General features: G+C 34.2%; 1 protein-coding gene across 1 annotated transcript in view; it reads right to left on the reverse strand.

Annotated features, from left to right (window-relative positions):
- CPNE8 (copine 8) overlaps positions 1 to 24,659 on the reverse strand; it is a 211,855-nt gene that overhangs the window by 65,765 nt on the left and 121,431 nt on the right. Inside the window, exon 11 of the mRNA XM_045776528.2 lies at positions 767 to 842. Coding sequence (XP_045632484.1) covers positions 767 to 842 — 76 coding nt within the window. The remainder of the gene's footprint in view (positions 1 to 766; positions 843 to 24,659) is intronic.

Consider the following 24,659-nt stretch of genomic DNA (forward strand, 5'->3'; position numbering starts at 1 on the left):
ATGAATGGAATGCTACTGCTTTAGCTTAGGAAGAAGACGCTAGAAGAAGGAAATTTTTCCACTCCTAACTTAAAAGAGGTCAATGTTAGTGTCAACCTGGTCATTATTACCATTATTGACTGATACTGAGATATTCTCTTTTGCTATTGATGTTTGTTAAATAAAAAAATTAAAGAGAATGTACAGGTGACATAGCTCAAGTATTAACAGTGCCAGAACACACCATGTGCTCAATACATATGTGATAGTTAACTGGCAAGGTAGGCTTAAGGCAGAAAGAGCTACTGTGCTTGCTTTAATAACCTGGATTTTTTTAATGACTGAATTATACTTTGTCATTCCCTTCAGTCTTCGACTAAACAACAGTGAAGGTGCTCAAACATACTAAGCAGACCATAATTCATTTTATAACACCAACTTGACATAATGAAAATGCATATTTTTCTCTTTTTATTAAAAAGGTGTTGGGGAGGAGGTTGGTAGGAAGGCAAAACATAAGGGTGAGGTTTATGGAAAAAATGTTTAAAAAACAATAAAAAGTTTCATAGGCAAGAATTTTTAAATTTTTCAAAATAGCGTTAAAAGATCATGGGCCTTGAAGAGAATATCATTCAGTCTCAGAAACAAGTCTGTTCAATAAGTTTAAAGATTCTTACATATATTGGTAGTTGGTTAACCTTTGCCAATTACCCTTTGCAAAATCTATACTTTTAAAGCATAGATTTACTTATTCCAGAGGAAAATAATAAAATAAAATTTCTCTTACCTCATATACGTTGAATTGTGATTGTCCTCTGGAAAGTTCCCTATAGCTTGTGGTAAATTCTCCAATGAAATCATGACTAAATTTAAGAGGAAAAATATATAGTATTAGCTTTCATAACATTTGTCAATTATACTTTAAAGTTTTGTACCAATGTATAGTTTAATCACGAAAAAATGCTTAAATTACTATGAGCATAACTTAGTAATTTATATTTTAAGAGACTCATACATAACTTCATTGTTTGTTAACCCCAAATTATGTACACTCAAAAGTTATATTTTGTTAATATTCAAATAATATTTAATTTATCCCATCAATATTGATATTTCAAACAGATATTTTAGTTTTAATAACTCATATCTCAAAAACATTTCATCGTCTATGCTACCAAAATGATTAACAATTTATCAGGATGAAAGTTTAAGACACTCAAAAACTTATTACTTGTATCAATAATTACAAATACAAAGTATAAAATTCTTCAAACTTTCTTATGACCAAGATGTAATAGGACATTATTTTTTACGAGTATCCCATGTTAACATGGGTAAGAGTCCCCAAGCTTTATTTTTAATAATAAGAGCTTAAAAGTACATTGTTAATACCAACATGGTTATTCTGAGTTTCTTCACCTTAAAGCAATCATCATTGCCTTCTCAGAAAGCAGACCTTCCACAGGTGCCTTCTCAGTTTAGATGTGGAGGGAGAAGGATTGAGTAAGCATGCATTAGTTCTCACTATAAAATCCTTGTCAGTGTGATTACTGAAGCTTACCTAAGGAAGCTTACAGAGAAAGAAGATAAAAAGATTGTAGGAACTAAAGTGGTAAACACACCATAAGGGATGTCACTGCTATTTACATCACAGAATTTAAGGTTGGCCCATTCCCTTTGCAAATGCAAGGTGTTCATTATCATTAAATATATGTATTTCCCCAACCCCCAGGTAGGTTTAATGCTTAGTTGTGAAGACCTGATGACCAGACACAAGCAACAAACAAGTTGCTATATAGCCAGCCAAAATATTGATTTCTAAAGATGGAATTTGGAAGAAAAAACAAGCTCCCATTAATTTCAGTAGAGATTTTGCAGTAAGAAATGTTTTTATTACATTATTTAAAACACAGCTCATTTAGATTTCCAGCCTTATTCTCCGTTATCTCAAAGATCTTGTACATACATCATAGTATTCTAACTGGGACAGCCCTCTTTACACCAGTATTACCTTTACCTCTTCCAGATTTAACTTCCAGAAGCAGATCTACACACGTGAAAATGTGAAAGGAAAGGGGACTGAAAACAGTGGTAAATATATTTGTATTAATGAACCCAATCCCCTAGGACTCACTCATTTTAGTTACATGGGGGAAATTACAAAATAGTACTTTAGCACTACACATTTCTAATAAGTGAAATAATTGTATTTGACCTTCAGAAGCCCAAGCTCATAATCATGGCATCTTTCACTGCAATCTTAAAAACTGAGTTAAGGAGATTATGTTTAGAATCTATCCTCCTCCACTGTTGTGTGTGTTTCAAGTATCTTAAGTAACAGTCATGGAAATAAAACATCCTATTAGCGCACTTCAAGCACGATGCTTTGGTAATGGTAAGTGTGGGCAAGCCTTATATAACAGAGCTCACCACACTAGGGGTGGGAAGTTAATATAGAGGGCTTAAACAAAACCTTGGATCACCTAAGCCCCTATGAAAGTTTTCTAACTGTGCTAATCCTCATTTGGTTAACTGTTTCAATTCAACGTTCAGCTATTACTATTAACGTTAAATTCTCATCACTCAACACTAACCAAAAACTTCGTAAAGAGAAGCAAAAGTACTGGTCTCAAGTAAATAAATTACACCGTCAAGTCACAAGAACATGTAACAGCCATCTAGATAACATAAGTCCAGCAGAGTGGCAAATCTGGATCCAATGACAATGGTCAGGTTGGTCATACGGCACATTGATGTGCCTCTGTTGAACTCATCATGGAACTCTCGAAGAAGCAATTCTCTGATGTTTGGTTCTGTTTTATTCTGGTAAATTTGTTACTCTCTAAAGAATTGAGTGATGAATAATGAGGTACAATTCTGTTTGGTCTCATTGTTATGAATCTGAGCTTCGTGCTTCCCATTGGTGTTTCCTATTCTGAAAGGACCCTGTTTATAATGAAATGGAGATTTTTTCCACCTCTGAGTTAGTTGTCAGAGAGGGCTTATGGCCAAATCTATGACCCATTTTTTGCAGGATATGTCTTCATGACACACTGTCCTCTGCAGACTTTTCAGATTTCTTACCCTTATTTCCCCTTTCCTTCAATTTCCTCACCCAGTTTATAGTTCGCCATGTCTTATTACATGCATTTCTATAAATTACCTTGGATCCTTTCCAGAATGAGACAGGATATAAATAAATGAAAGAATGAATAAAATACTTGCTCCTCCCCTTCTGAGTCTTGTCTACAATTATTATTTTGAATAAAACACTGAATTTGCATGTCATATAAATGCAATGCTATCCTGTGTTGTAGAGAAGACAATGTATTGAGTCACAAATTGCATTTCAGCCTCTAAGACAACATTTCTGTGAGTTAAAGAAAACACATCATTGTATCTATTCAGAGCCAGAGAAACAGATGATCACGAAGTGAGGATTTGTCAAAAGGTCATCAACATAAGGCAGTTAAGAGGAGGTGGTGGTAAACTTGTCAACCCTAGATACAAGGTGCTTTGTCTACAGAATAAATCTGAAGAATCTGGGTGGGTAAGTGGATTGATTCCCAGGTCAATTTTGTCATAGATCTCCTGGAATACATGGAAATTTTTAGTTTCCTTTGTAACCTGTCCTACTTCAGAAACTGTTTAGTAAACCATAGATAAATAAATAAAGTATTAAGTGTAATTTTCATGGACTTATAATTATCTTTTTCCCCCATCGTCAACTATTCCTAGATTTTACTGAGATTAAAAGAAGAAAAACTTAATTTGCCTTAATATTTTTATCTGTTCCTGATTTTCAACACTGTAATATTGAAATAATTACCACTATACCGAGAGATATGATGGAAAGACTTTCATAATAAATCACAACCAACAATTTCCTTGTGATTCAATAATACTGCTTTGCTATTTCCTGTTAATTTAATTGCACCTAAAATAATTATTCTATGTAATGTCTCTCTGACTGCATTTATAAAATAAAGTCTACTCCAGGGCTGTTTATCTGATTTGTGTCTGTTTACATCTCTAATTTGTTCTCCATACTTTTCAATATGGATATAGGCTACTGAGGAAATAAATTAAAGAGATATTTAAAGCAAATTAATTACTACTATAAAGCTAGTAGTCCGGCTCTAAAAGCCTTGTTTGAGGGAAGTGATTACATTTTTAAATAAAATCTGTATATTACAATTATTTCTATGCTCTATTAATAGCGGAAAAATGTATATTATGTATATTCACATTTATCTTTGAAACCTGTAGGACGGTCCTTACTTAACAAATGTGTCTATCCCCCATCCCCATTTTTGGTCCCTTCTTTCCCAGCATCACCTATCTTTTATAGCTTGGCCATTATGTCCTCCAAGAAGCCTTTCCTGCTTCATGCCGGTCCCTCTTCGCTCTTAAAGAAGCCAATATCTCTCTACCATCACAAATCCTGTATTGTATTATACCCGTTGTTTACTTAGTTCCCCTCTCAGCCTTCATCATACTTGAAGGTAAGAAAGGTGATAAACTCATCTCCATATTTTTGGCATCTACCTCATTGTCTGGTACACAATGGGCACTGCTGAAAGTTGGAAATAGATTCAAGTTAATATCACAGTCATTCTGTGATCTTGTCTTGCCAGTAATAGTAACAAATTCACCTCTGATTATATTCAGCCTAAAAGAAGGGCACATTAACCACCGTTACCCTCTCCACCTCCTTAAAACAACTCTGAGAGTAATGCAAGCAACTGTCCTTTTCCCACAGAAGGTCACCCACCCACACAATCACACCAAAGGCACAGAAAAGAGAGGCAGGCAATGTTGCCTTTTGCTGGCATTTCTGATGATCTTCCTGAAGGCCACCCTGCCTCGAGGATAACAGATGATTCTTACTTTCTTGACTGTCACTCAGCTAGTTTTGCACATAATGTATACAAATGACGTGTATGTACTCAACTCCTCTCATCCCTTTCTCCATCACCATGTGATCTGGAGTAAGTCAGCCAACTTCGGGGTCCTTATGTCTTCACCTAAAAATTGGAGGCAATGTCTACTTACTGTTTTGAAAATAAACTCAGAGAATTCATTTGATTCTGTGAAAAGTGTTTAGTTCCCTGAAAAAGGCACTACTAAATTACATTTTTTTCAATTATTAAGAATATGATTATTTATATATATGTAATTTTTAAAAAGCTTTAATCAAAATAACTTGCGAGGATGTAGTAGGCTCATGAATTGATATATGCTGTGTTGTGATACTTTAGTTACACACACCTGTGGCTTGTACTGTTCTAGTGCGATTCCTTCGGAGCACATCAATGTGCCATGTTTCAGGTGTGTGCTGAAGGAGCTCTCAAACAAGGATTTGTAAACAAATTGTACATTAATGACAATTTCTCTAGGATGTCGAAAATATTTTGGCTCAAACGTTGCCGTGATCTTTCCCATGGAAACAACAGTCCCAGATATCACTGTCTCCTCCATTTGTACTGCAACATACTGACTTCCCATGCTCCTCTATCTTGTCTAATATGGACCAGTCCTTGCAAGCATAGCAATATTTTTGAAAATAGCTAGAGATTAAGCAGTCACAGAAATGAGAGACATTTTTAACTGAAGTGCAGTTACGGCGACCCTAATTCAACTCATAGGTTATAAACATTCTTAGTGTTTAAACCCGTATTTGTAGGAGAAGAGCAGCAGTGTTTTTCTAGAGGTGACTAAAACCAAACCACTGACTCCATGACAAGTAAAATATGCCATAGGATCTCTGATTTTCAATGATCAGCACAAAAAGTAACCTTTCTGAGACGAGACAACAGTATGTCAGCTATCCCTAATTTTGCTAATTTTCTGTTTTTATTCTAGTCAAAGCCTTTGACCTTGACAAGACTTTTCAGCATCTAAGAATGTTTTGTTTTGTTTTTTTTTTTAAAACAAGAGAATACCAGCCTCCACTGATTATTTATTTATTTGAGAGAGAAAGAGAAAGAGTGAATAGGAGCAGGGGGAGGGGCCGAGGGAGAGGGAGAAACAGACTCTCCGCTGAGCAGGGAGCCCAATATGGGGCTCAATCCCAGGACCCTGGGACATGACCTAAGCCAAAGGCAGACAACCTACTGAGCCACCCAGGTGCCCCCAGCCTCCACTGATTCTTAAAAGAAGTATTTCTAATTTAAAATTTCCACAGAATCAAGTCTTTCTTTTCCCATGTAACTTCCACAAATCCTGAGGGAGAATCTAGTTTACCTTAAAAAATCTAGAAATATGACCTTTAAGTATTCCTAGATTATGAGCTTGTCTGTATGTAAATTGGCAGAACTATTATGATTCTTAATTAACTGTGCTAGTAAACACAAATTATAAACACATCCTAACAAAAGTACTTTTTTTTTTTTTGGAAAATTCTGGTCTATGTTTTTACTAGTAGAAATTATTATATATAGGATTTATATGAATGTATTCAATGTAGAAGTGATCACTTATCTCTAGCTTTTTTGAAATTTTAAATAATTTCAGGAGATTTGCATTATTTTTGCTCCCTCCATAGATTACAATAATATTTCTGGGCCTTCAAGAGGAAAACAGATATAATCACTCTCCAATATTAACAATTCAGCAGGAAAAATAGGCTAATTTTACCAGTCTTATCCACACCTGCTCCTTGATCCATTTCTAATATAGAAATTTTAAAAGATATAAATAACACGTATGTATAAAATAGATCCTCTTGTCATTTTGTTATAAATATATATAAAATATTATATAGTAATATATATCTACATAACTGTACATTTTAATAGGTTTGTATTTTGTCTATTATTTAATATTAATATTTCATTTATTAACTTTATTTCTACTTATTTATTACATCTATACAAAGACTTGGGACAAACCACACTTTCTAAGACAAAGAAAATATATTTTTTAAAAGATTTTATTTATTTATTTGAGAGAGAGAGAGAGCAAGCACGAGTGGTGGTGGAGAGGGAAGGGGCAGAGGGAGAGGAGACCCCCTGCTGAGCAGGGAGCCCAACACAGGGCTAGATCTCAGGTCATGACCTGGCCAAAGGCAGACGCTTAGACAACTGAGCCACCCAGGTGCCCCAAGACAAAGACAATATTTTTAATGTTGTTTACACTGATATAGAAAATGATATATACCATAATAAAGAAAACATTATATATGATGATTTATCACATTTAAGCCCAAACCGTATGCCTATATAGGCACGCCAATTTTTTTACACTTGATCTTAGCCAAAAGGCCGAGAAGCGATTGGCACGCCAATTTTTTTAAACACAGGGTATAGACATATTTTTAAAGTATATTTATAAATGTTACATTATTTAAATTCCATGTGTATGTATTAGATATAATGTCAATTTTAACCACACATAAAGTCTACCCTTTTTTTTCATAATTACCTTTAATTCTTTTCCATTTCCTCTAATAAACTTAATGCACCAAAATATCATCAAGCAAAACTTTCTCAAATTAAAATTTGCTTAAAGAGGAAGCAAATTGCACATGACCAAAAATTCTTAATATAAAATCAGTTCTACCTAGCAATAGTTTCACAAATGCAATTTAATTCGTTGAAAGGTAGGATGAAGTTTCTTTAGCTAGCCAGGATCTTTGGATATTTTTCTAGGATTACATTAATTAAAAAGTTAATTGAGAGGGGCACCTGGGTGGCTCCGTCGGTTAAGCATCTGTCTTTGGGCTCAGGTCATGATCCCAGGGTTCTGGGATCAAGCCCTGCATTGGGCTCCCTGCTCAGCGAAGAGCCTGCTTCTCCCTCTCCCTCTGCCACTCATCCTGCTTGTGTCCTCTCACTCTTTCTCTCTCTCCAATAAATAAAATCTTTAAAAAAAAGTTAACTGAGATAACGTCTGAAGTTAAGATATCCTCCAATTTCATGAACTTTTAAATATTTATGTCATCCATGTCACATACTTTTTCCTCTGTATTTTCAAAGTGAGTGAATTCTAGTTTTTAACTTGAATGCTAATCTCTAGAAAGGTAGATCTGTGTGATGCACTAACCTATTCCTGAAATTTAAACTATCAGCCAATGAATGTTATTGTTCAGAGTAATGAGAATATTATTAATAATTAGCATTATAATAATAAGCAAAACAACAACAACAAAATACCAGAAGCAGGATTAGCATAAATAATGGCCAAAAGATCAGTTTTATATTTTTTATTTAATTTTTAAATTTCTTTCAAAAGATCTAAGTTTTAAAAAATGAGATATTAAATCTCTATTCTTGCACCTTTTTCTTCTTTTGCTGTCTTGGTCTATAGCCATATAAATGCAATTCAAATAATTACTTCCTTTCCAACATATTAATAATAGACACCTTCATTCAAGAATTTTAAAATATATATACTTCAGTTATAAGAAGAGAACTCCAATTCATAGTTCTAAGAAATTTTATTTTAGTAATGCATCAGATACTTTTATAAGTTGTTCATTTATATACCGGTATATTTTCTGGGCTAGCCACTGAATATAGATTACTACTTATGTTTATATTTTACTTTTCACTCAAACTTGCCTGAGTTCGTAAATAAATCCATCTACTCATCTATCTAGATTTCATATTCTATTGCTAGTTTTGTTTAGTCTCTGTAAGCCTTGACTACCACTGTATGTTATTAAGAGATAACAGTATCATCTTGTCTTGCTTTTTCACAATGATGAAGACTGGAACATAGGGACTCTATCACTTTTCTACCAAGTTCATTTTTTAATAAAAAGCACAAGGAAAAAATTCTGACAGGAGTTACATACACACACCACTGCCTGTCTGCCTGTCTCTCTCTGTCTCACACACGCACAAATCACTGTCTATTTCTCTCTCTCTCTCTCTCACACACACACACCACACTCTCTCTCTCATACACACACACACACACACACCACTGCCTATTTGTCTCTCACACATGCACACACCACACTCTGTCTCTCTCATACACACACACACACTGCTGTCTGTCTCTCTCTCTCTCATATACACACACACTTATACAACACACGACTCCCAGCCCAAAGTAGCAAAAGTTGGCAAGTTTCACACTACAGTGCACTGCTACCCAAGGTTAGGGTCTTTCATTGGCAAACAATCCCTTCTTTGCCTCTGGCATATTCTGTCCACTCTGTGTGTCTGGGGCACCACTTCCCACAGTCATGCCAGAGTTGCCAACAGACATCATAAATGTTCTAGCTCTCTTGCCAAACTTGCTTGTAAAGCCAGCTACCAATTTCCATACTCTCCCTGGCCACCAGCTCCCATATTGTCCATGATCTTCCTGACACACTGAGGGACACCATACGGGCAACAAGGATCAACTGCTAAAGGTGAGTTCCAAATAGGAGGAGATTAAAGTATATTTGCTATTGAAATTCTTTCAAGCATATGGTTAAAATGGAGAGCTTTCTTTGGTCAGTTTCAAAGTTATACATTTAGTAGACTCACAAAGAAAAAAAAGTGTGCATCCAGTACAAAGTTATGTAAATTACTGCAGTTGTAGTTTTTAAACAACATGTACAGACAATTAGGATCATTCATGTCCAAAAAGCAGTAATTCCAGATCCCACCAAATTGCCTAGAATATTTATCTCAAATAAAACCAAGTAATGAAAAAATTTACTTTATTTTGTGCTGTGTAGACCAGGCACTGTTAGTAAAAAATGTACATGTTACAAATTTTAAAAAATAATCACCCCACTTTGGTGAAATTGCACATTTAGAGTTGACATAGTTTACTGTAATCCCTGACTTAGATCTCATTTGGTAGCTCAGAACTTTCAGATTTGAAAGAATTTCACCACTGGAGATTGTGTGCTTATTTCTATATTAATAGAAACATAATAACTACTTATTGCCATTCAATATTTAAAAGATTTTCTTTGAATTCCTACATTATTACCCTTTTCACTTCTCGAAATGAAAATTATTTTCTTACACTATCTATGGAGAAGAAAATTTTTTAGGTATTTTGAGAGGCTTTACTAATTCTTTATGTTCTTGAGGCATGTTCATTTTATGATAATGGCTTTAATGACGTGAATATAGGGATGCCTGGGTGGCTTCGTCGTTTAAGCATCCGCCTTCAGGTCAGGTCATGATTCCAGGGTCCTGGGATCGAGCCCCGCATCAGGCTCTTTGCTCAGTAGGGATCTTGGTTCTCCCTCTCCCCCTGCCTGATGCTCCCCCTGCTTGTATGCTCACTCTCTCTCTGTCAAATAAATAAATTAAATATTTTAAAAAATCTGAATATCTTCAAATAAAATTTTCAATAGATTTTCTTTCAATAGAATCAATAGATTCAATCTTCTTCAAATAAAATATCTTCTAATAAAAAAAATGTGAGTATCTTCCATTAAAATATGGAAATAGAATAACCCACCTCATGAAAGTATTTTTTTGTGTGTTAGAAGCTTGAATAAATTAATATATTTTTTAATCAAACTAGACTCCAGGAGACTATGAAGCAAAATTTCAGAATCACTGGGTTCCTAAAAGATACAAATCTAAGACATTAATCAAGGAATTAAAGGTACTCAGTGAATTCCGGTTTGGGTTGCTTAGACAAGATAATACTTATGTATAGAAGCTCTTACTTTTTAATAATAAGCATAGAAGAAACTTTGCCCTTAAAATATAGTATAAATATCTGTGAATTTTCTAGTGGAAATGAAAGAAATAATCTATGCAACATGTTAAAAATAACGTCTGCCTTACAATTTTTACTTTTGGGATCTACTGACTTTGGGTAAACCAGTAGGCCTTCTAGTAAAATTTTTTTCACCCCACAAAACCATAAAATGTATTTTCCTATTCACTTCCCAAAACAGGCTGAGCTGATTAATTTGAACTGTTCTGAACAGAACACCAGAAATTTGTTTTGGGTTCTTGGAAGAAAAATAGTATCTTAGAAAATGGCCAAAAATGCAGCCCTAATCTCCATAAATGTTAAAATTAATTTTAGAGGTTAAAATATAAGTTTATAATACATATATTCCATTGACTTATTCGTTTAAACTATTCTCTAAAATATACAAATGTATTAGCATGTAATCTAAAGTACATGTATAAATGACTTTTTCCACATATTAAATATCTTATTCTATACTTTTAGGAAAAATAACACTAAAGAACCACTTAAATAATAATGTCATTAGATGGACAATGTGAATGTGTGAAGATTTAAATGTAAGGTTATTTTTCTATAAATCTAAATAAACATTCCAACTGTGAATTCACTTAAGACATAAATGATGGGGAAAATGGCATTTCAGAAATTTCTTGTTTGTATGTTTGTTTATCTATGTACAAAATTACAAACTGAAGCAAAAAATATGTTAATAAGATTTTATCTCTATTCTAGAGTTATAATTGTAGAATACTACTAGTAAACCAAACAATTGAAGTAGCATAACTATGAATATTCATGTATTTTCATATGTTTTCATGTATATGTCAATCTGGATATTCGGAAAATTTGGTTTCTGGAAAATGTTGTCAATAATTCTGCAACACCCCTTAGCATAGTAAATACAATTGAAATGAATACACACCATTTGTATTACAACTATATGTATATAATCAACCTGAAAATCCAAAACTGCATATTTTGACACCCTTAGATACTTTATATAATAAATACTTATCATAAGAGAAATTGTGATACCAAAAATTTATCTGGTTCTTTTTAAGGACCTTATTTACTAGTCATAAAATAGTTATTGAGTATTTCCTTTAACTGAACCTCACTGCCAAATAATTACATTTAATCTGTTTAAATATTCACATAGAACAGATGAGAAAAATGAAAAAGAACAGTTTATCCTCAGATATTCTTTGAGGGTGTCAAATCAGTGCAATGCCACTGGAGAAAATGCTGCTGATTTTCAGTAACTTAACTCATAATGTAAACTACATTATCTGGTTTAAACTAAAATGCAAAAATTATTCCAAGTACTATGAAATATACACGCAAAAGAAAGTTGTGTATTCTATATCTAATAAAGTGGATAATTGAGGCAATGACTTAGATAATTCAAATATACAAATATACTTGTATATTTCAAATAAAACTATTTTTAAGGCTTAGTTTCCCCTTTTCAACTTGTAGGCACAGATGCAAGTTAGAAGTTATGAGTACCAGGGGCGCCTGGGTGGCTCAGTCGGTAAGCGTCTGCCTTCGGCTCAGGGCGTGATCCCAGCGTTCTGGGATCGAGCCCCAAACCAGGCTTCTCCACGAGGAAACTGCTTCTTCCTCTCCCACTCCCCCTGCCTGTGTTCCCTCTCTCACTGGCTGTCTCTCTCTATCAAATAAATAAAATCTTAAAAAAAAAAAAAGAAGTTATGAGTACCAAAATACATACCCAAGCAGGCTGGAACTAAGAATATCATAACTGAACATTAGAGCTTAAATATAAAAATTAGAGTAGAAATGCTTGATGGGGAGCAGCAAATCAAATTTTTGGACATAAAACACCATGTAGGGAACTCAGCTCTCACCCACAGCAGTCAGTCATTTGGTCAAAAATTTTTAAAAAATATATAAACAACACCAAGCACTCAAATATATATGAACATTTACCAAACCTAAATTGTTATTGGGAGTGACAATATTCTATTTGCCTTAATTTTTCTCCAGATCAGCAACTATAAAATTTTCCTTTCTAAACATGATTTGAAAGCAACATGAATAAATGGCTACAATATATTTTTGTCTTGTTTTAAATTCTCTCAGGTTATGTCCACAATAGTCATCATCAAATGCTAAAGGTAAGAACTTATGTTTCAAAGAAAAGATCTGGAATTCTGAGTACCATGTTCCATTCTTACTATAAAGGATGATGGTAGATAAAAGCCGTGCTCGAAAGATAACTGGAGGAATAAGCAGTAGTTTGGTTTGAAAACCAATGACTACTTAATAGACATGTAAAATGGACAGGTCATTTCCACATTTTGAACCTTAATTTTAATAACTGGGAAAAGAACAATAATAATATTTCCTACTGGGATTTTTTTTTTTTTTAGAATTGAGAGGAAATATGTAAAATTGCTTGGGATATCAAATTAAATTTAAAAATCTTACAATGAATGATCTTGAAATCGAATTACCAAGCTCTTCTGTAAGTGCAATTTATATAACAAAAAGATTGTACACACCACATTGTCTCTTTCTTATTCATTTTCGCTCTCTCTTTATGACAAGCCAATTTCAATGAAATATTAAAATTGTTACAAAGTAAAAGTATTTGGCAAATTCATGTCTGTAGTGAACTTCTCACTTGCTAAATTTTAATAAACTATTTTTTCCAGGACGTAGTTGTCACTAAGCTTAGTTTTATGTGTATTTGGAATACTAGCAGGTGATTTACAAACACGATACAGCTATACAAAACACATAGGTTACACAAAATCTCAAATTGTCTTGGTGTTTAGAATCAGAGAGAAAATAATGGGTGATGATTGCCTATCAATACTCTTGCATAAATGATCAGCATCTTTATTATCAGAACGTCTTCATCACTCACAATTAGAAGTTTCATTTAACTGGAAGACTTTTATAGCCGGCTCTGTAGAATTTTCCCCCAAAACTCTCAGTGAGTAATCACATATACTTCTATTGTGTCAAAGAGATCTTTTAATTAGAAGATTCTCCAATTTAGGCCTTTGATTTATACTCCAGCGTCTCTACAGTTCACTCACCTCCTATTTCTAATAGCCTGATACACATTCTCCATTGTGATATGTAACTTTAAAAAGGGGAATTGGGTGTGAAAAAAAGAAAAGGAAATACAGTGAATGACAAAAGCAATCTTGGGGGAGATAAAGAGAACCAGGGTAAAATCTAGCCAGGTCTTGAAAACATCTGTGTCCGTTAGGAAGATACAGCTGGGTTTTGTAGACGAAAACACAACAGACTTGGGTTGATGTGATCTGCAATGTTTCTGTTCCTCTGGCATGAGGTCATCATGAGTTGTAGTATTGTCTGATTGAGAACATCCACTAGGTTTATATTTGGGAGCCTCTCATCAAAAATAAACAAAAGCTTCATCAAAATAAAGAGCTTCTACACAGCAAAGGAAACAATCAACAAAACTAAAAGGTAACTATGGAATGGGAGAAGATATTTGCAAATGGCGTATCTGATAACGGGTTAGTATCCAAAATATATAAGGAACTTTATAAAACTCAACACCCCAAAAATGAATAATCCAGTTAAAAAAATGGGCAGAAGACATGAATAGAGGTTTTTCCAAAGAAGACATAAAGATGGCCAACAGACACATGAAAAGATGCTCAACATCACTCATCATCAAGGAAATACAAATCAAAACTACAATGAGATATTACCTCGCACCTGTCAGAATGGCTAAAATCAACAACACAAAAAACAACAGGTGTTGATAAGGATGTAAAGAAAGGGGAACCCTCTCGCATGTTGGTGGGCATGCCAACTGGTGCAGCCACTTGGGAAAACAGTATGGACTTTACTCAGAAAGTCAAGAATAGAACTACCCTATGATCCAGCAATTGCACTAGGAGATATTTACCCAAAGAATACAAAAATATTAATTCAAAGGATACATGCACCTGGATGTTTACTGCAGCATTATCTAAAATAATGCACAAACCATGAAGAGAATCTGGAGAAGAAACTTAACCTCAATTCATTTATCAGCAAAATCAGGATGATAGTAAGTAATTAATGCTTATGCTATATAATTCTTATAAGGATCAAATGAGAAAGTGTGTGAAAAAGCACTCTGTAAACTGCAAAGCATGCATATTCAAAATGTAACTTAGTTGTTTTTCATGGCAAGGGTTTTATTATTTTTTTTATTGCCCTTGCTACCAACTTAACACAGTTTCATTACTATTCCAATAGCTTCCTTAACCTCAAGCTGATTTTTGCACTTCTGTCTCTCCCTGATTCCAATTCATCCTACAGATATTTTCCCATAGCACTAATCATGCTAAAATGTCCTTGGTTCATGATTCAGGAACAAAATCTTTTAATGACTCCAAAGGTCCAATGGAATTCACTACATAATCTCGACTCTCAGAGGCCTTCCGTCAGATGGTCTTGATCTGCCTTCAGGTATCTGTATTTCCTATTAATTCTCTCTAATACATTATAACCTTCTCACAACCACAAGCCTGAAACAAAACACTTCACTTATTGGGTTCACAAAATCCCTTCTTTTAAAATTCCCACTCTCAGGGGAATCACCCATCATAGTTTGTCATGAGCACATCTGGGTACTTCCACTCAAGTAAGAACTTACCTTTCTCTGAAATTTAACAACATATTACACCCTTCTCAAGAAACATGCTCTGCATACTCTGTTGCTCCTGGGATTGTACTGTACACTCTGCAAGACCATTTCCTTCTTCAATCCATGAGCTGTGTGTCAATCATCTTTTAATTACCCAGCAATAACTAGTATAGAGACTGAACTTCAAAGATGCTCAAAAAACATTTGTTCAATTTAATTATATTGATCTTCACTTCCTAATCTCAAAAAACCAAAAAAATAATGGTTTCATCAACTAAGGTTTTTTATTTTCCTGTTCTAGAGTAAGTTTCTGACAATTGTTCTCAACCCAAATCTGCATTACCATGACCTGGGGAGTTTTTTTCAAACAATTCACGTTTAGACCATGTTCCAAGCCTACTGCAGCTGTATCTGGAGAGGTATTATAGTAAGAAAAAGGCCCCAAAAGTGCTTCTCATGGACACACCCACTGCTGCAAATGGTCCACAATGTTTCTGGCAATAAGTGAAAAAAATATATTTTATTCTTGATTACAGGAAAAGGTCAAGGTTTTCTATTTCACAGAATGGAGATGACACTTAAAATCATTATAGAGATGTGCAAAATATTCTTCAACATAAGAAAAGGGGAAATCCTGTTGAACATGAATCAAAAATCTTTTGGGATACAATTGATAAAACCACCTGAAGTCACAAATATGTTAATCAAGACAACATTTTACCCAGTATCTAGTGGCTAAAAACAATTACCACGAATGGGGAAAGAGGTAAGCCTTTGTGTTTTTCTCTTGGAAAACTCAACAAATATCTCATGTGTGTTATAACATAAATAAGCTGTATTTTTTTTTCAGACTAAAATTACAAACTGTGAAATAGTCTGAAGGGTGGCATGAGATGATAATAAAAGTAACAAAAACAAATAATGTGTTGCTTCAGAATTGAATGACTGAATACCTTGTCTACACAAGCATCCACCTTTTAAAACTCTGCTTCCTTTCATTAGGAGACTGTTCTTTGGCTAAAGCCATCTTTATAAGAAATTATTCTTGAATGTTTTGAATATAATAGAAATAGAAATGTTTTAATTTTAGGGACAAAAACTAAGGACCCAGGAAGATGTTAACAGGAACTTGAATCAAAACTATCAGCCATAAAGCAATGGTATCTTAATTTTTTTGGAGAGTAAAGAACAATTAAGTATCCTTTTTGTTACTGCTCAATGTTTATATAGAATCTAGAATCCTACATACGGAAAATAGATTGAATTTGCATATGATTTAGATGTTTTTGTCTCTAAAGCTAATAAGGCAAGAGTGTACTATATATTAACTAAATGAATGAGAAAAAAATTAAGATGTGGTTTCTATAATAATCAATTGGAAATTTGGAATAAATGGGCGATCTGTGAGCCAGTTTAACTTTGCCACCTCATTCACACAGCACCGTATGATGCTTTCCTAGGTATATAATCAACTGGATTGAATGTCATCATGTATAACCAAAAGTTATACACAGATATGTTCATGAAGCACTAATCATAATAATAACTCAAAAAAAAATGTCCCTCAGTAGTAGAATGAACAAATCACATGTAACATGAACAAATTTCACAAACTTAATGTTAAGGAAAGGCAGACAAAAAAGAGTACCTACTATCCAATTCCATTGATATAAAACTGAAAAAGAAGCAACACTAAGCCATGTTAATAAAAGTCTGGAAAGTGGTTACTCGGCAGGAGGGGCAAAAATGAATGGAAGAGGGAAGAGGAAGGCTTCTGCAGTGCTGGTAAAGCCGTTACTTGATGTGGGTGCTGAATATACCTGGTATATTTCATTTGTGAAAATTCACTGAGCTGTGTATTTGTGATTTGTGCACTTCTCTATATTACATTAGTATTGACTTAAAAAGCTTATTTTTAAAAAGGACCCTTTTTGTTCTCTTACTACATTTAGAAAGACTTCCAAATTCAGAGATTATTTCACAGTCTCCTATTTTCTTTTCTTTGTGTTTTATTCTTTCCATTTATGTGGAAATGTTTTGGTCAATGGTATGAGTTCTGATTAAATCTTCAGCAAATTTAAATCTTATACATACATTATTTCAAATCATATAAAAAGGTCAATTGGTTATTTTCCAATTTATCATTCTCCTTTTCTCATTCTAAGTTAAAACTTAGTTGGCCTTGAAAAAACAACCTTCTTTCCTAGCAGGTCTCTACCTGAGTTACTGCAGAATATTGGGTTCTGAGAGTTATAGATTTTAATACTAAATCATGTCGACAGACCAAATTAAAAAGTAACATTTTCAGGTAATTTGAGTTCTTCTTCTATGCTACAGGGGAGCAACTTTTGCCAACCCAAAATGCATCTCTTTAGCATGTGGATTATTTTAGGCTGATTATTAAGAAACAGAAAGTTCAGGAAGAACCTTTGACCTTCCACCTAATTGCCTAAGAGAATTTAGACAGAGGACCTGCTCCAGGAAGGGAACTGTCACTATAGATTATTATATTATAATATGAATTTGGTATGATAAACAGGGAGGAACTTAAGCAAAGTCTGTTTGTTAAAATTCCTCCTGTGTCTCAATTGTTTCTGTAGGTCCAGCCAACATACATAATACCACTTTTAGCCTAGTAACAAACATTTATACCCTTTTCATAAATATCCATATTTATTCCATCTTTTAACCTTGTGGAAACTGTAAATATAGAATTAACTTTGGGAAAGTCATGAATTCATACCAGTGACAATAATGGCATGCTTTCATTATTTATTCCTTAGAGATGCTGGAGGTGGCAACTGACTGGATATAGTAGCTGAGAGTAAGGGAGGGGTCAATATAATTATGATCTTTCAAGTCTGCACAAGTGGGGTTACGGTAACGCCTGGAGATAATACTCCAGGGGTGTAAATCCAGTAGAGTCAAACCTGGGATTATGGTAATGCTTGGAGATGATATTCAAGAGGTGTAAATCCAGTAAAATCAAAGTCATTGTAAAAACACAAAAACATTTGTCTACTCACCCACTGTTCTGAGTGAGTCTACTCTAAACCTATTGTCTACTCTCCATTGTTCAGTCTCTTGTGTGCCTTCCTACTATCCCAGTTTCCAAGGACCTTCCCCAAGGCTCTCCAGGCTACCCTGTAATCCAACAATGAAAAGGCTGACCCTGGCAAAGAAAAGTATTTCCAGAACCCTATTTCAATTGTACAACTCTCATCTATTTTGATGGTTGATAAACATTTTGAATATCACTTCTGGTAATCTCATGATAAAATAAAACTATGAGAGGAAAGGCAGAGTTAATGAAGAAATTGATTATTAATTCAAATTAGGCATATTAAATAGGCTCAGTCTCTTCTTTGTAAAATAAAGAGTTAACACTAAGAGCCCTAAAGACTCTAATATTACCTTATATAAAACTAGAAATTAATCTACATTCCAAATTTGACTGTTTACATTCTAATGGTGGTAAATGAAATCAATAGTAAGGTGATCATAAATTAAAATTTACACTGTGAAGTGTATTTGTTGATTTGAATTTGATAATTCTGAGTTTAGTCAGTGAAAATCATCAGTATTGGAACTTGGAATAAAGCAGAAAAATTAACCTATACGATAAGAAGATCATAGATATGAGAATATAAAATCAACGATATCTGCAAATGGTAAAAAAAAAAAAAAAGAGAGAGAGAGAGAGAAAATGACAGCTGAATGAATTTCTCACTGCCTGAAGTTTCACTAGAGAAATACAATCAGTAATATTACTCAAGACAATTTCATAATTTCAAGTCGGGTGGAAATGAGAAGATAAATAACCAGCATGGATGGAGGACTGTGTGTTCATCAGAAAGACAACAGAGTCATTTCAAATTCTCTCTTCTGTAACACTGAAATAACACAGCAAGAAGCTAATACATTAAAGTACATTAATAATATAATACTATACCTTATATTGTAAGAAATAATAAGACAAAACAAAGTCCTTGGCCTCAGAGAGTTTACAATTTAATATGAAAGATAAGGCAGAAACAAAATTTCAGCTTAACTCCTAATATGCTAGATATGCTAATAAACATTCCTAAATGGTAAACACAACACACAAAAGAGAGGGATTAAGTGAATTTAGATGTATAAGGAAAACTTTCAGAGAACTGACAGCATTTAAATTGGGCCCGGACAGAAAACCAACAGGCCAAAATTAACACAGAAGTCGAAGGATATATAAAATGCATTAAAGATAATAAAAATATTGCTGTATAAAGATCAGAGATGTGTACTTTCACTAGCCTGGCAAACTGTTTAGCACATAAGAAATGCTCAGTAACAATTTCTTCCATAATTAACTAATAAAGTTTCTATGAGAACAAGAACAGAGACATACAAAAATAAAAATATCATTACCACTTGAGGTGTCAATGCATATAAATAATTAAATCAGTCTTTAATGAGGGTTAAGAATTGTAGATAGAAGGGAAAAGAAACAAAACTCCACAAACTACATATGAGAAAAACAATTACCTAAATTTGTAGGAGGTGGGGGGGGGAAGTAGTGTGTCAATAAATAACATGTAGATTATGAAATTCCATTTAGCAACACGTTTTAAAAGTCTCAAAGAAGTGGTAGGGAGTAGAGCAAGAAAAGAGGCTGAATCTTGTCTACTGAACACATTTAAAACATTCAGGGTTAAGAGCAAACAGAGGATAATTGTTAGGGAAAGATTAATTAGAATAAGTGAGGAGGGGCGCCTGGGTGGCACAGCAGTTAAGCGTCTGCCTTCGGCTCAGGGCGTGATCCCGGCATTCTGGGATCGAGCCCCACATCAGGCTCCTCCGCTATGAGCCTGCTTCTTCCTCTCCCACTCCCCCTGCCTGTATTCCCTCTCTCACTGGCTGTCTCTATCTCTGTCAAATAAATAAGTAAAATCTTAAAAAAAAAAGAATAAGTGAGGAAATTTAAAATAAATGAGACAAGTATAAAAGGTTTTGCACGTGCTCCTCCTAAATGAGTAAGAAAGTCGCAGACAACGTACTAGTAAGTTCCTGAGTGAAGCATTGGACCAAGAATCACTGTTCTTTCACACCATGATGATGCATAATTGCAGAAATAAAACATCAAGTGTGTTTATCAAATATCTTCAAAGGTAACATACAAGAAAATGATAGCATTTATGTGGCATTTCACAAATAAATGAAGTTTGCACTTTCTTGTAAGAAGTGTCACTCACTATTTAAAATGACTACATTCGATACAATGCAGAGTGCTAATAAGGAAACTTTTACTCTCCTTTCTCAGCAGACTTCAAGAGCCAAATTTTATGATTGGCAGTTCACTAGTTCAGGCTTTTCATCAAATCATGTTCCGGGAGACAGAGATCTACTCGGTGGCCCATTTACAATCAGTCCCACATTAGAGCCACATGGTTTTAATGCAGAGCTGCTCTGTTAATGCTCCCTGCATTTTAAATTAAGCTACAAAGTCAGCTGAAGCTACTTCAAGCAATTGAAGCTTTTCAAAGATACCACCACTGATTGCTTTGTAACCCAGACAAGTCAGTTTCTCAGCACTTCAGCTTTTCAATTGTTAAAATGAGGTTTAAATAGTCTTTCTTCACATCCCTTGAAGAAATGGTGGGAATTATGGAGATGATTTTAGTAAAGTGGTTTAACTTGTTGAAAATTGGTACAGTTACACTGATGATTCATGCCAAGGTCAAGCAATGTCTCTGCATTCTCAGACCACTGCCAGTGTGTTTAAATAAAAAAGGACAAATAGCTACATTTCTTCTGTTCCAAATTAGCTCAGGATGCCCACTTAAATGTCAACTGGTTACTTACTCAACAGCATGACCACGTTTTTGTATGCTTCTTAGATGCATGTTTGTTACAGAATTTCAAGTTCATACCCTTAGAGTTCTGACCCAAGATCACACCATTTCCTCAAGTTCCTAATCTGTGAATATAATTATCACCTCAGTTATGTGAAGTACCCTAGCTAGTACAACAAAATGTGATTGTAAGCAAGTAGCGCTGTCAAGCATTGTTCACTTAAATTTTTGCCTGAAATGTTCTCCCTAAACTGAAAGATCATATTTCTTTATTGGTTCCCTATGGTCAAATTTATCCATAAAATAATACAGGTATCTGACCAGTTTTTCCCCACTCTGTAAGGGGACACCTCTAAACTTTTACGAAATACAAATAAAACTGAGTTAAAAGTAAAACAAATAACTGCTATAAGGTTAGTTATGATACATATTGCATAGATTTAACTAAACTCTACATGGGCCCCATGGTGCAATCCAGTACCATAGCTGCCAACCGGATGTTGCAACAGGGCACCTGAAATACAGCCAGGCTGAATGCAGTACACCATAAGCATAAAGTGCATACCAGGTTTCAAAGACTTAGTATAAAAAATGTACAATGTCTGATTAATAATTTTATAATGGGGTCCACCTGGGTGGCTCAGTCAGTTAAGTGTCTGCCCTCGACTCAGGTCATGATCCCCCGGATCAAGCGGCACATTGGCCTCCATGCTCAGAGGGGAGTCTGCTTCTCCCTCTCCTCCCTGTTCTTGCTCTCTCTCTCTCTATCTCTGTCTCTCTCTCTCAAATAAATAAATAAAATCTTAAAAAATAACTTTATATTGATTCCATATCAAAATAACACTTTGCATATACCAAATTAAATAAAATATATTATTACATCAATTTCACTGGTTTATTTTTAGTTTTTTAATATTGCTACGAGAAAATTTTCAATCACATATGTGATTTGCATTATATTTATACTGGACAATGCTGGTATAGCCGTCAAAAAAAGGTGGGGGGAATCCACTGAGTAAGTAATCTTTTCTAAATAGAGGAAACAAAAGTTCTCAATCTAGACAGAGAATTTAATAATTGATATATGTACAAGATTTATGACACATACTAAAGATGACAGGAAGACAAAGAATAGGAAACAGCGCCTGCTAATCATTACATTTTCTCATGAAATATAATGAGTGTCAAATCATGTTCACTCTGATTTAAGGAAAGAACATCTACACTGGGAAATCATGTCAGATAAAAATGGTTTCACTCATTTATGGAACATAAGAAGTGGGAAGATTGGTAGAAGAAAGGGAAGAAGGAAGGCGGGGTAAACAGAAGGGGGAATGAACCACAAGAGACTATGGATTCTGGGAAACAAACTGAGGGCTTCAGAGGGGAGGGGGTGGGGGAATGGGATAGGCTGGTGATGGGTATTAAGGAGGGCACGTATTGCATGGTGCACTGGGTGTTATACGCAACTAATGAATCATGGAACTTTACACCAAAAACTTGGGATGTACTGTATGGTGACTAACATAGCATAATAAAAAATTATTATGAAAAAAATACATTGTAAAAAAGTATACTAACCATGTTATTATAAACACATGTAACCACAAACTGGAATATCAACTTGTATAACAATCCACATAGTAACTAATATTACTGCATTATAAAACTAGTACCTGGATTTTATGGCATTTACGCATCATTGTTATTAGAGACCAATGTGCCTTTCAAATTTCATAAATTATATTATCTAGCAAAAGGTTTATCAAAACTTATTTAATCATGATTTTAATTTTGCCTTTTTAAGTCATTCTCAAATATAATTTTGCTAACAACAACAACAAAAAAGCTAATTAGCACACACGGATTATATAGAATTATGCACTGAAATTTCTTAAGTTAAAATATGGACCTATATTCCAGGTTTAAGAAAGAGCATTTTACCCCAACATTAAAAAATTATTAAACCAATTATAAAATCACATTACGTTCCCTCAATTATTCTGCTAATCATATAATTCATTTCTGAGGAATATTTAAAATTCCCCCTAACAATCCTTCCCCTCCCACCTTCGCCCGCTTTTACCGTCAGACAGTATTAAACTCCTCAGATCGCTTTTGAGCATGCTGTTAATGATGGTATATTGAAGTGAAATTTAAAAATAAATCAACATAGGATGCACCATCACCAATCTTCCCCCCAAATAGGTGACGGTCTAATGACAAGAGTTTATAAAATCTCAACATCTAAATATTTCCTTTCCATCTAAATTCATGTCTCAAAAGTAAATCATTGTATATTGAAAAAAAAAAAATCCCCAATCTAATGACCAAAATCCTTCACTTCTTTTAACTACATTTCATAATTCCCCCGATCTATTTCTACTCTCTCTTGCTCTTGTCCTCACTCTCGCTCTTATTGTCATAATCCAAGACACCTCTTTTCTACAATTCACTGGTCCTTTCAATGGCCATCAGGCTTCTTTCAAAATCCATAATGCTCATTTCTTTCTACCCAACTTCCCATTACATAAGACTTGCTACCTAGGAATGCTTCCTCCACTTCTCTGGGTAACACAAAATGTTAGGTAGTGACATACTCTTGTTAAAAGGTTTCTTAAGTAGTCCTTCCATTCTTCTTAATTACCACTTTATCAGCTACCAAAGAACCAGAGTAAGACCATTGCCCAGGTTGAAGGCTTTTATTTAATTGGCACAGTTTACAATTATAATGTTATGGAAATATAGCATATTAGTCATGAGTGAATTGTTGGAAGCATACTGCCAGGGTTCAAGTTCTGGCTCCACCATTTGTTAGTTGTGTGACCTTAGGCACCTTACTTCTTTGCCTTGATTTCTCTATCTGTAAAATGGTATTAATATAGTGCCTATTTCTTATTGTGAAAGTTACAAAAGGAATAACATGAAAAATGCTTACAGGGTATGATACATTAAAAACACTGAATAAATCATATCCTGGATCGGAGTGCTCAGAATTCCCATATCAAAAAAGAAAAAATAATAATTAAATTCCAAGATAATTCTGATCTCCAAAACTATTCAAAATTTTTGTGACTCAGAAGTAGACGGGAGACTGAAGAGTCATAATATCTCACTTTTCAACGCAGGACAATAAAATATCTACAATGTCTGCAAATTAGGATTAAAGGTCATGGGTGCAAATGATATCTGAATTTACACCCTTCATTTCATAGTGTTCAGATCAAAACCATTTCCCCAATATCCCAAAATAACTAGGGAAAGGTGACCACTTTTGCTCACTCTCAATTAAAATTTAAAACAGGGTACATGGCATAAGGCATAAAGTCCTACTTTATTCAGACTGGCATTATTTCTATTTATTCTGAGGTGCAAAACTCATTTTCTCAATGAATAAAGTTTCATGGAGCATAAGTACAATGGGAATGCCTTCTTCTATGAGAAAACATGTTTTCTACTTAGATTTCTCAAGAATGCATGTAGAATTCTCATAAAGGAAACCTATATAAATAATTAATTAAATAAATAATCTGACAGAA

The sequence above is a fragment of the Ursus americanus genome, chromosome 25, assembly GCF_024610735.1.
Source record: "Ursus americanus isolate L20-20 chromosome 25, mUrsAme1.1.p, whole genome shotgun sequence".
In the NCBI taxonomy this organism is placed as follows: Eukaryota; Metazoa; Chordata; class Mammalia; order Carnivora; family Ursidae; genus Ursus; species Ursus americanus.